Genomic DNA, 13348 nt, shown 5'->3' on the forward strand with positions numbered 1-13348 from the left:
CATAAACGATTTAGACGATGGGATAAATAGAGATGTTAGTAAGTTTGCGGACGACACTAAAATAGGACGCCTAATTATGTCAGGAAACTACGCAGAGATTCTGCAGGATGATCTTAACAAATTGTTCACATGGTCGATGAAATGGCAAATTAACATCAATATCTCTAAGTGTAGCGTGTTAAACGTAGGGCTACACAACCCCGAAAATATATACAGCTTAGATAACACGCTTTTAGAGAAAAGTGAGTGCGAGAGAGACTTGGGAGTTCTAGTGAGTCCGGACCTTAAAACCAGGAAGCAGTGCATTAGCGCCAGGAATAAAGCTAACAGAGCATTAGGTTCCATTGCTAGGACGGTAACGAATAGAAGTGTAGAGGTAATTATTAAACTCTATCTAGCGATAGTTAGACCCATCCTTGACTATGCGGTACAGTTTTGGTCTCCGTCCTACAGAATGGACATCAATTCACCAGAATCAGTACAGAGAAGAATGACCAAAATGATACATGGACTCAGAAATTTGCCTTACGAAGAGAGGTTTAGGCACCTTAACTTACACTCTCTGGAAAGACGCAGAGTGCGGGGTGGTCTAATAGAGGTGTTCAAGTGGGTCAAAGTCTTTAACAAGGGTGATGCAAACAAGGTCATCATATTAAAACAACAGATCAGGAGTTGCAGTAATGGTTATAAACTGGACAAATTTAGATTTAAGAAGGAAATAGGCAAGAATTGGTTTACTAATAGGGTGGTCGACGAATGGAATAAACTTAGTAACCATGTAGTAAGCGCTGAATCTATCGGTTGTTTTAAGAAACGATTAGACAACTTTATGGATGGGGATGACAGGTGGTGATGGATACGGAGCTGCCTAGTGTAGGCCTTATGGTCTCTTGCAGTCTCCTTCATTCTTATGTTCTTATGTATGTGTGCGTACTATGTGTGTTTGTGTGTGTATCTGTTCTGTGTGTGTGTGTGTGTGTGTGTGTGTGTGTGTGTGTGTGTGTGTGTGTGTGTGTGTGTGTGTGTGTGTGTGTGTGTGTGTGTGTGTATGTATGTGTGTGTGTGTGTGTGTGTGTGTGTGTGTGTGTGTGTGTGTGTGTACTGTGTGTGTATTCTGTATGTGTACTGTATGTGTGCGTACTATATGTGTTTGTGTGTATCTGTGTGTGTGTGTGTACTGTGTGTGTATACTGTGTATGTGTACTGTAAATGTGTGTACTATGTGTGTTTGTGTATATGTATCTGTTCTGTGTGTATGTGCATTGCATGTGTGTGTGTGTGTGTGTGTGTGTGTGTGTGTGTGTGTGTGTGTGTGTGTGTGTGTGTGTGTGTGTGTGTGTGTGCGCGTATACGCGCGCCATTGTCACACGTATTATAAAGGGAAGATCTGCTCGCACGCTGCCCACTGAAGGGTTGGGGAAAAATATTTTTTAGATTTCATTTAAGTGTAAAAAAAAAAAAAAAGGTGTAGATAGATAAATAGATAGGAACATCAGAATGAAGGAGACTTCAAGAAACCATAAGGCCTACACTTGGCAGTTCCATGTCCATGACCGCCTGTCATTTCCGTCCATAAAATTGTCTAACCGTTTTTTAAAACAAACGATAGTTTCAGAGTTCACTACATGGTTACTAAGTCAGATATAGATAAGAAAGTGAATATAATAACATGTATGTCAGTAAAATAATAAATAGAAATACATATATATATATATAGATGTGTGTGTGTGTGTGTGTGTGTGTGTGTGTGTGTGTGTGTGTGTGTGTGTGTGTGTGTGTGTGTGTGTGTGTGTGTGTGCGTGTGTGTGCGTGTTTGTGTGTGTGTGTGTGTGTGTGTGTGTGTGTGTGTGTGTGTGTGTGTGTGTGTGTGTGTGTGTGTGTGTGTGTGTGTGTGTGTGTGTGTGTGTGTGTGTGTGTGTGTGTGTGTGTGTGTGCGTGTGTGTTTGAATTGATGAATTAATAAGTAAATGAGTGTATAAGTAGATATACATATGAAAAATGAACTAAAACAAATAAATTTATAAATAAATAAGTAAATGAATTGATAAATAAGTTAATAATTAAATCAACCAACATGTATGTAAATAAATAAACAAATAAACAGATCAACAAAATTAATAAAAACGAAGAAATACATAAAACAAATAACTACATGAAACGAATGTAAACGCACACAGACACTGGCCCGCTGAAACAATCATCCCATAACAACAGCGAAGACAAGCGAAGACAAGCGAAGACGGGGAACCAAATGCGCGATGACTGTGGATTACGCCGCTCTGGTATCCCGCGGATTCAGACCCGCCGTTCATTGCGGAGGTTCTGCGTGACTTGAAACACGTACACCCTCGTCTCGAATTCCCAAGCCCAGCTTCTGAGTGATCGCCCCCTCTTTTATTCTATCTATCTAATTGCTCGTTCATTTGATCATTTATTGTTTTATTAAGTTATTTAATCTATCTCTCTGTTTCCTTCTTGTTTTTTTTTATATTTATTTATCAACTTATTCAATCGTTTGATTATTTATTAGTTAATTTATCTGATTCATCTATTTATCTCTATTTTTTGTTTTTATATTCATTTATTCATTAAATCATTAATTTTCTAAATATTTATTGGTTTATTAATTCATCTGAATTATCTATTTATCTCTTTATTTGTTGTTTTTATGCTTATTTACTTATTTATTCATTTATTTGTTGAATCTATATCTGTTTATTCATCTATTACTCTATTCATCTTTTTAGTTTATTAATTTATTCACTTATTTAATCATATAATTATTCACTGTTTTATCTATTTACTTATTTTCGTATTCATTTGTTTAAAAATTCGCTTATCTATTCATCTAATCATTCATCTATTCATTTACTTATTCATCTTATCAATTATCTGTTTACTTATTTATTTATTTACCTATTAATCTAAATACCTATTTACCTATTTATTTGTTTATTTGACTTCTTTGTTTATGTGCTCTCCCCAAAAATTCAGAAATTTGGGCAAATGGCCGCGTGACACGTTTGTCAGAACGACGTCCACACGCATTATCTGGCGTTAGGAAGAAAAAAGGTTTAAGTTTGTAAACAACAGAGAAAGGCAGAGTTGCTGAAGCACACCCGGGTCATCCGCCCACACTGGAATCAATTACGTACCTCTTGTTATGGTGAACATATTTTAATATGTATTTGGTGATGATTGTTTCCTCCTACACATACTCGTCTACACACGGCTCTTCTCATGTACATATCGAACACGTACACACACACATACACACGCACACTCGTGAACACACACACACACACACACACACACACACACACTTACTTGTTACTTGTTGATTGAGTTCTAGGGGCATTCCGTTACAATGTAACGCTCCATGCCCCGAACGATAACTTCCTCAGCACTTGTAGTTGTCTCTAATCACTTTGTGAGCCAGATCATAGGACTCCGCAAACAAATAGGTTTTCAATTTCTTCTTAAAATCGGAAATCGTTTCAGATGATTTGACGTTTGCTGGGAGTCTATTGTATAGTCTAGGTGCACTTCTCTCGAAGGCTCTTCGTCCCGCTTCTGTACGGTACCGAGGTTCCTGTAGTCGGTGCTGTTCAACACTATGTCTCAGAGTAACATCGGTATTGACTTGAAAGTCCATCAACATGTCCTTCAAATATTTTGGTTTCCCGAACTTCATCACTTGATATATAATGACACATTGTTTGAAAATTATCCGTGCCTTAACAGGCAGCCAGTGTAGGTCAATGAGGATAGGGGTGATTCGCTCCCTTCTCGATACACCCTTGATCAATCTTGCAGCTCGATTCATAATCATTTGAAGTTTCTTCAATAAATAGTTTGGAAGACCATAATAAAGAGAATTACAATAATCAATTTTGCTGAGCACATGATTATGAATCAGCTTTTCCAACGTACAATCATCAACATACTTCTTAACAAATGTAATATTTCGCAAATGATACCCAGCTAAATTCACAGACTGAGTAATTTGATTCTTGAGGGTGAGTTCACTGTCCAGCAAATCTCCAAGATCCTTTACACTGTCACTGACTGCAAGTTTAACCTCATTGATACACAAATCTCGAATATGTAGTCTATCGAAGTCCATCCTTCGTCCAACAAAAAGGCACCCAGTTTTGCTTTCATTAAACTTGAGCTCGCGATGGTCCATCCATTGCTTAATGTCCAACATGATAGCCCCAAGGTGTGCCTCCGTTTCTTGTATATTGTCCAATGACAAGTAAAACTGCGTATCATCCGCAAATAGTTTAAAACCCACTCCATGCTTCTCTAACACATTGGATAGTTCAGCCGTGTACAGACAAAAGAGGATAGGACCAAGGACACTGCCTTGCGGAACACCCCTTAATAATGGCTCATATCCGAGAAAAAGTCTCCAATCTGCACTCGGTAAGCTCTATCTTTAAGATAACTCCTCAGATATTGTAGTGCAGATCCCTCAATCCCAAAGTTCTCACAAACATTTAGTAAAGTTTCATGTACCACGGTGTCAAAAGCAGCACTAAGATCTAATAGCAACAGCATACCACATTTACCATCATTAAGGAGGCCTCTCGTATCACTAACCACTAAACATAATACAGTCTCCGTAGAGTAGTCGTCGGTATGCAGATTGAGCATCGGGGAACGCCCCCACGGCACTAAGATGTTCATTCATTTGAGACAGCAACACATTTTCTAATATTTTCGACTGGAATGTCAAATTTGAGACTGGGCGGAATGAACTCAGGCCTGGGGGATCAAGTTTTCCTTTGATCACAGGTTTCACAATAGCCTTTTTTTTCCGAGCTAGGAAAAATACCACTTGATATACTAGTATTCACCATACTTGTAATAACATCCACACACACACACACACACACACACACACACACACACACACACACACACACACACACACACACACACACACACACACACACACACACACACACACACACACACACACACACACACACGACTCAGTGGCGCAGTTGGTAGAGTCCCCGACTGTCACTACGGCGGTCCAGGTTCGAATCCTGCCCAAGGCCGAAATGATTTCAGTATCACTGCGCTTCGAGTCGTTACTCCAACTCTCTTGGGCGGGAAGTTGGGTGGGTGTGTGCGGGTAAGGTCATAGCATTACCCACAAATCGGTCATACGAGCTCTGAGCACTCTTTCGGGAGGGAAATAGCTGTCGGTCACGAGTCCAACACGTGATCCAAAGACTAAGGTGAACACACACACACACACACACACACACACACACACACACGACTCGGTGCCGCGGTTGGTAGAGTCCCCGACTATCACTACGGCGGTCCGGGTTCAAACCCTGCCCAGGGCTGAAATAATTTCAGTATCACTGCGCTTCGAGTTGTTACTCCAACTCTCGTGGAGGGGGAGTTGGGTGTGTGTGTGCGTGTAAGGTCATAGCATTACCCATAGATCGGTCATACGAGCTCTGAGCACTCTTCCGGGAGGGAAATAGCTGTCGATCACGAGTCCAACACGTGATCCAAAGACCAAGGTAAACACACACACACACACACACACACGACTCGGTGCCGCGGTTGGTAGTCCCCGAATATCACCACGGCGGTCCGGGTTCGAATCCTGTCCAGGGCTGAAATGATTTCAGTATCACTGCGCTTCGAGTCATTACTCCGATTCTCGTGGGAGGGGAGTTGGGTGCGTGTGTGCGTGTAAGGTCACAGTATTACCCATAGATCGGTCATACGAGCTCTGAGCTCTCTTCCAGGAGGGAAATAGCTGTCGATTACGAGTTGAGCACGTGATCAAAAGCCAAGGTGAATACACACACACACACAAAGGATAACAAAGGAGCATGCCGACAGGAGACCTTTTGGTCCATAACTAGGTCGGATGCGAAAAAAATAATGAGAAATAAATAAACAAATAAAAATTATAACAGCATGAATAATAACAATCCAAATATACAAATGCATATGTATAGTTAAATAATAAACAAACAGGAAAATAGTAAATAAAAACAAATTGACAGAGAAATAATAATAAATGAAAATCAAGCAAATAATAATAAACAAACTGACAAATAATAAGAAACAGATAAACACTATGAAATAAATGGGAGGCATTACAGCATCTTGCTTAGGTGTTTATCTAAACCAGGGGCGGGCAACCTCCGGCCCGTGGGCCACATCCGGCCCGCAAAGGCCTTGTGTCCGGCCCGCCGCGCCGCCCTGCTAGGCATTATTATTGCGATCTGGCCCGCGGAAGTCCCAGCAAAAGGAGAGAGAACAAAATCCAATAAATATTATGCTTTCAAATCAATTTAATGATTGAATTACTTTATATTTCGTTAGTAATAGTTATAGTAGTAGTAGTAGTAGTAGTAGTAGTAGTAGTAGTAGTAGTAGTAGTAGTAGTAGTAGTAGTAGTAGTAGTAGTAGTACTAGTAGTAGTAGTAGTAGTAGTATGTCATGGGGGGCTACAAATAGGTACGTACTCGGTATATTATTGAGAATCAGGTCGAGAGAATGAAACTCACAACACCAAGATGTGTCTTTATTGAGGATTAACACCAAACACTATCCTATCTATCACTCACAATATAAATATCATCAGTGTGATGTCTAACACAGTCTACTAATTATAAGATATATAATATATGTATATAATGTCAAATACACAAACCACCTTCCTCGGCTCTGCAGGAGTTCGGCCGAAGTCTCCTATTCTCATTGAGTGTCGATCTCCTGTGTCCTCCTCCTTGAGTGTCGATCTCCTGTGTCCTCCTCCTTGAGTGTCGATCTACTGTGTCCTCCTCCTTGAGTGTCGATCTCCTGTGTCCTCCTCCTTGAGTGTCGATCTCCTGTGTCCTCCTCCTTGAGTGTCCATCTCCTGTGCCCTCCTCCTTGAGTGTCGATCTCCTATGTCCTCCTCCTTGAGTGTCGATCTCCTGTGTCCTCCTCCTTGAGTATCGATCTCCTGTGTCCTCCTCCTTGAGTGTCGATCTCCTGTGTCCTCCTCCTTGAGTATCGATCTCCTGTGTCCTCCTCCTTGAGTGTCCATCTCCTGTGTCCTCCTCCTTGAGTGTCGATCTCATGTGTCTTCCTCCTTGAGTGTCGATCTCCTTCTCGTGATAGACGGCGGCTCTGTCCTCCTACAGGACTGGACGTGCCCTGAGTCGTGTGCTGAGTCCTCCTCCTGGAGTACCCTCCCTCTGTAGAACTGGGAGGAGGAGGAGGAGGAGGAGGAGGAGGAGGAGAAGTGGACCGCCGCAGACGGCGGCCGACGAAATAGTGTCATTAAGATCCTCCATGCCCTCCCTCTGTAGATCTGGAAGGGGGGAGAGTGGTAAGAGTTCGATCTGCGCATGCGAGGCAGCAATGACCGCGAATTTCCCGGTCTAGTTGGCAGCCCTGGGAGGTAGGGATGACCTCACACTATGGTCAATCTCCCCGGCCTGGGCTCAGGTAACTGACCGCGCCGGACCGGCTGCAAGCTTCCATCTCGGGTCGAACCACGTGGAAGCGGTGGACGAAATGTCCACGCTGACACTTCTCCAACGAAGCTAACTCGCGACCGCGTTGCGAGTTAAAGAAGTGTGCCTATTTAGGCATTGCTACCTCGAACTTGCGTGTGAGCGAGAAACCTCAGGTATATATATATATATATATATATATATATTATATATACATATATATATATACATATATATATGTATATATGTGTATATATATATATATATATATATATTTTTTTTTTTTTTTTTTTTTTTTTTTTTAGGGAAAACTCCTCCGAGGTGCTGTGGCTTTCTCTGGCCAATGGGGCATGACATACGAATGTCGAATGTGTGCCTGTGCGTGTGTATGAAAATGTGGTGTACTGTATACATAAAAAATGCTGTCTTCTTCCTCCGAATCTGGGGACAAAAAGATACTGCAGTATTTTTTCAACTAATGTTCTCCAAGTCTGGGCAATCAGTCTGCCCCTACATTCTCGTTCCCCTTAACATATGTCAGTTTATAATCAAACTGTTGCAAGTATAGTCCCCACCTGGTAAGCCTAGCGTTGGCCGTCTTGAACAGTTTTAAATGTTCGAACGGCAAATGATCCCTCTCCAAGGCGAACTTACCTCTGTATAGATAGAATTGGAATTTCTTTATCCCATCTACCACAGCCAAAAACTCACGTTCGATAGTGCTGTAGTTCCTCTCTCCCGCCCGCAACTTCCTGCTGTGATAAGCTACCGGGTACATCCATCCGTCCTGCTCCTGGAGTAGAACTGCTCCGACGGCGTCCTGGGATGCGTCGGTTCGTAGCGTGAATGGCTTGCTGGGGTTTGGAAACTGCAAAATATGTGTATTACACAAGTGTGTTTTTAGTTGTTGGAATGCCCTTTCCTCTGTCTCTCCCCAACTTACTCTGTTCGGTGCATTCTTCTTTAGAAGGTTATGCAGCGGCGGTGCTACCGCGGCGAATTCGGGGATGAACTGCCGATAGTAGCCCACAAGATTAACGAAGGCCCTCACTTGTTTCTTCGTCGTAGGGGTCGGGGCCTCCTTAATCTTCTTCACCTTGTCCTCTTGGTAACCACACTTACCATTTCCCACTGTGTGGCCCAGATACTGGATCACGGTCTGGCCGAGCTCAGTTTTAGAGGGTTTGACAGTCATACCTGCTACTGATAGCTCCTCTAGTACCTTCCTTAGCACTACCATGTGCTCCTCGAATGACTCCGTGTGCTCCAAGACGTCGTCGACGAATACCTCTGTGCCGGGCACATCGTGGAGTACGTCGCGTATGGTCCTGTTGAATACCGCTCGGGTTAATCCAACAACTGGGTGGACGTGCTTATACTAATCATGCACACTTCACTTGTCCAGCAGTTCTGTGTTTCTCTCTCTCTTTCTCAACCGAGTCCCTGTTCGGGCGCCAGTGTCATAGGGGGGGGGGGCTACAAATAGGTATGTACACGGTATGTTATTGAGAATCAGGCAAGAGAGTAAAACTCACGACAACACCAAGATGTGTCTTTATTGAGGATTAACACCAGACACTATCCTATCTATCACTCACAATATAAATATCACCAGTGTGATGTGTAACACAGTCTACTAATTATAAATATATATAATATATGTATATAATGTAAAATACACAAACCACCTTCCTCGGCTCTGCAGTTCGGCCGAAGTGTCCTATTCTCCTTGAGTGTCGATCTCCTGTGTCCTCCTCCTTGAGTGTCGATCTCCTCCTCGTGATAGACGGTGGCTACGTCCTCCTACAGGACTGGACGTGCCCTGAGTCGTGCGCTGAGTCCTCCTCCTGGAGTACCCTCCCTCTGTAGAACTGGGAGGAGGAAGAGGAGAAGTGGACCGCCGCAGACGGTGGCCGACGAAATAGTGTCATTAAGATCCTTCATGCCCTCCCTCTGTAGATCTGGAAGGGGGGAGAGTGGTAGGAGTTCAATCTGCGCATGCGCGGCAGCAATGACCGCCAATTTCCCGGTCTAGTTGGCGCCCCTGGGAGGTAGGGATGACCTCACGCTGTGGTCAATCTCCCCGGCCTGGGCTCAGGTAACTGACCGCGCCAGACCGGCTGCAAGCTTCCATCTCGGGTCGAACCACGTGGAAGCGGCGGACGAAATGTCCACGCTGACATAGTAGTAGTAGTAGTAGTACGAAAATAAAATACTTATGAAAACAGTAATAATATGGAGTAGAAGTATATGTAATTTAAGCTAGATCAGATTAGCGAAGAACTAGATCAGATTAGCGAAGTACTAGAAAAAGCCAAAGTTTACACTAAATTCTGCTCAACTTTTAATGGGGAGTTTCAAAATTGCAAACACAAATTTATTTGAATATGAAATGTTAGAATTTGAATGTTTAATTAAATACAGTCAACGAAATAACTTTATTCATTAAGCATGATTGTCTTGTCTGACATACCAAACTGGCTTCACTGGAAGATATCGAAGGTTCGAGAAAAAAACACTTGGTAGTTGTTGGAAATATTGGATTTATAAAGTCAATTTCAACATTATCGTTCTTGAGAATATTTTGTCGCCGGCAATCGTCAAATTTCATTCTTCAAATCTAGTTCAAAGTCAACTATCATATTCAACACTCGTCAACCGTGTATTATCGAATTCAAGCTTCAAATCCAGTTCAAGTCGTCATTTGTCAACTTCTCAAATTCTCACAAACCTTCTGTGTGATATATTGGACGGTGTCCTCAGTTTATCGTTCAGATCGGACAGTCATGTAATTAAAATCATGTAATTAAAATTTGCCAAACAACATCCTCTGGCAGATACTGTTTTGGCAACTCTGCCCCTCACTGCACGGTCTATGATCCTACCACTGCCAGAGCTGCCAGACGCCAGTGGTCAGTGTCCGTTAGAATTTCACGTTATACAAGGTAGGCTACGTAAGCTTTTTGGTCAGTACAGTTCAATTACAGTTATTTCTTATAGAAATCAATTACAACTACTAAAATTATGTAGCTACTAATTAATTATATTTAAATTAGATGACGTACATTTACAATCAATGCACCATTATTTCGCTTATTCATTGTTGATATACCTCATTTTCTTCCTTTTCAGCTCATCATGTCTGCGACCCAGCGTGTTAAGAAGAGGAAAGTGGACCTCGAGCATCGGACCTTCAACCCTGAGTGGGAGAAGTACTTCTTCATCGAGCGCTTTGGACAGGCCCAGTGCCTCATATGCTTGAAGACTGTGGCTGTCCTAAAAGAGTACAACGTGCGCCGCCACTGGGAGACAGAGCACCGATCGTCAAACTTTGCGTCGATGTCTGCCGCCGAGAGGAAGGACGCCATCGTTAGACTATCAGGCAACCTGCAGAAACAAACTTCGCTCTTCCGCAAGCAGAATGCTGAGGCCGAAAAGGTGACGCGCGCCAGTTATGAAGTCTCCCGCATCCTTGCTCGCCGAATGAAGCCATTCGCGGATGGGGACTTCATCAAGGAATGCCTCCTCGCTGTAGTGGACTCCGTCTGTCCAGAGCAGCATTCTGCCTTTGAGAGCGTGAGCCTTTCGTCCCATGCTGTTCGTCGTCGTATCGAGGATATGTCGGACAACGTGTACGACTCACTCAAAACACGCAGCTAGAACTTTGTCGCCTTTTCCCTCGCTCTGGATGAGAGCACCGACACAAATGACACGGTCCAGCTGGCCGTTTTCACCCGCGGCGTCACCACTGACCTCCAGGTGTGCGAGGAATTCCTCCAGCTTGTCCCGCTGCGCGGTACCACCACTGGGCAAGACATCTGCGACATTGTGCTTCAGTGTGTTGATCAGCACTCCCTGGACCTCTTCCGTCTTGTATGCGTGACGACCGACGGTGCCCCGGCGATGGTTGGGGAGAAGAAGGGCGCCGCTTCGCTGCTAGTGTGCCACTGTGAAGCCGCCGGATACACTCAGTCCATTAACATGATGCACTGTATCATCCACCAAGAGTCCCTGTGCGCCAAGTCTGCCAACCTCGTTGATGTCATGTCTGTCGTGGTGAAGGTCGTAACTCCATCCTTTCCCGCAGCCTTAACCGCCGTCAGTTCCAGGTACTGATGGACAAGGTGAACGTGCACTACAACGGCCTGCTCTACTTCTGTGAAGTACGCTGGCTGAGTCGTGAGGCCATGCTGTCTCCTTTGTGCGACCTACAGCAGGAGATTGCCACCTTCCTACGTCAGAATAACCTTCCCCACGATGATCAATACTCTGATCCGCGGTGGCTAGCTTGCCTGGCCCTGCTGACGAGCATCACGGCGCACCTGAACGCCCTCAACATGATGCTGCAAAGCAAAGATATTCTCGTGACAGACATGTAAGCGTACATCACTGCCTTCGAGGTCAAGCTGCGCTTGTGGGAGGCTCAATGACTTCTGGCCAGTTTGTGCATTTTCCTCACCTGGCTGTTTGTGCCCCTGACGACGTGGACCCGGACACCTGCGTTAGTGTTGTCTTCTCTCTGCGTAAGGAATTTGCTTCCCGTTTTGCAGGAGTCAGAGTGTTGGTAGCGGACTTCAAGCTTTTCACTGCTCCCTTTGACTTCCCCGTGGAAGACGCCCCTGCCTCCCTGCTGATGGAGTTGGTGGAGCTGCAGTGCAACGATGAAATGAGGGCGAAGTTCTGCACCTCTTCTCCGTTGTCCTTCTGCCGCAACATCGTCCTCCCTTCTAACAATTTTCAAAAATACATTGCGCATGTTCAACGCATTGTGGCCATGTTCGGCAGCACCTACTGTTGCGAACAGCTCTTCTCCAAAATGAAGTACACGAAGTCTCACCTTCGCTTCCAGCTCTCAGACCACCACCTCAATTACATTATTCTGTTGTCTACCTCAAACATCGAGCCAGATATGGAAATACTTCTTCATGGCAAACAACACCAGCAGTCTCATTGATTTGTAGGGTGTTCAATGCAATTCTTGTATAATTTATTCATTGTATTCAATGTACTGTACAAAATAGATTAATTCTGGGGATTTCGTTTTTCACTCCGGCCCGCGGCCTCCTTCCAAAAGTCTCATCTGGTCCCTCACTCTGAAAATGTTGCCCGCCCCTGATCTAAACGAATCTTAAAGCTTCGAACTGAACTACATTGCACTGCCTCTGCAGGAAGTTTATTCCATTCATTAACTACACAGTTGGCGAAATTGTTTCTACCTACTTCCAAATTAAATCTATTTACTGAGAGTTTGAGACCATTATTTCTTGTTGGACCCTCATTCAGTGTGAAAATTTAGTCACTTTTGATTCAGTCTCTTTTAGAATCTTAAAGACCTGTATCAAGTCACCTCTGAGTCTACGCTTTTTTAGGGAAAACAGATTCATATGATTTAGTCGATTTTCGTATGATTTATTTTTTATATTTGGAATCGGTTTTGTGGCTCACCGTTGTACTTTTTTCCAATCTGTCAATGTATTTAATGAGATTCGGTGACCATACGGAAACAGCATATTCCAAATGTGGACGAACACAAATCGTTCTTTAATCGGGCTACGGCTGCTGAACAGAAAATATCTCATTGACATTCTGTTTAGAATTACAATGGACCCTGAATAATTTCTACTGAGAAATGGAATTGGGTTGAGTAGATTTGAGTTGATTCTGAACAGATGATCGAAAGAACGTTACCTTGACGAGGTATTTAATATCTTTTTTATTACTGAGTTGAAGATAAACGCATTCTCTTGGCAGTTTATTACTGTGGATTTCCCTGATTTTATTGATATCTCTTCTCTGTGAAAAGTGTTTCCCTTGGCTGAATAAAGTCGCTGTTGTTAAACAGGAAAATAACATATTAGTAC

The 13348-nt window shown here is 43.4% G+C and overlaps 2 protein-coding genes across 2 annotated transcripts; both read left to right on the plus strand.

Moving 5' to 3' along the window:
• Nucleotides 1-8725: 8725 nt before the first annotated feature.
• LOC143034640 (general transcription factor II-I repeat domain-containing protein 2-like) lies at nt 8726-11603 on the plus strand. The gene is made up of 4 exons (XM_076200999.1): nt 8726-8798; nt 10325-10422; nt 10620-11063; nt 11208-11603. Exons 1-4 carry the CDS (start codon nt 8726-8728, stop codon nt 11601-11603), a joined length of 1011 nt encoding a protein of 336 aa, XP_076057114.1.
• A 310-nt stretch (nt 11604-11913) lies between these two features.
• Nucleotides 11914-12441, plus strand: LOC143034650 (general transcription factor II-I repeat domain-containing protein 2-like). Its single transcript, XM_076201011.1, has one exon. It carries the CDS (start codon nt 11914-11916, stop codon nt 12439-12441), a length of 528 nt encoding a protein of 175 aa, XP_076057126.1.
• The last annotated feature ends 907 nt before the right edge of the window (nt 12442-13348 follow it).

Source organism: Oratosquilla oratoria, chromosome 2 (genome assembly GCF_046742065.1).
Source record: "Oratosquilla oratoria isolate Oo_2021 chromosome 2, ASM4674206v1, whole genome shotgun sequence".
Taxonomy (NCBI): domain Eukaryota; kingdom Metazoa; phylum Arthropoda; class Malacostraca; order Stomatopoda; family Squillidae; genus Oratosquilla; species Oratosquilla oratoria.

Excerpts from the sequence above, each read along its gene's own strand:
- LOC143034640 (XM_076200999.1), top strand. The coding sequence starts at position 8,726 with ATGTGCTCCTCGAATGACTCCGTGTGCTCCAAGACGTCGTCGACGAAT. Across the intron at positions 8,799-10,324 it reads TGTGCCGGGCACATCGTGGA|ATACTGTTTTGGCAACTCTG; the intron begins GTACGTCGCGTA and ends ATCCTCTGGCAG. Across the intron at positions 11,064-11,207 it reads AGCATTCTGCCTTTGAGAGC|CTGGCCGTTTTCACCCGCGG; the intron begins GTGAGCCTTTCG and ends GACACGGTCCAG.
- LOC143034650 (XM_076201011.1), top strand. The coding sequence starts at position 11,914 with ATGACTTCTGGCCAGTTTGTGCATTTTCCTCACCTGGCTGTTTGTGCC.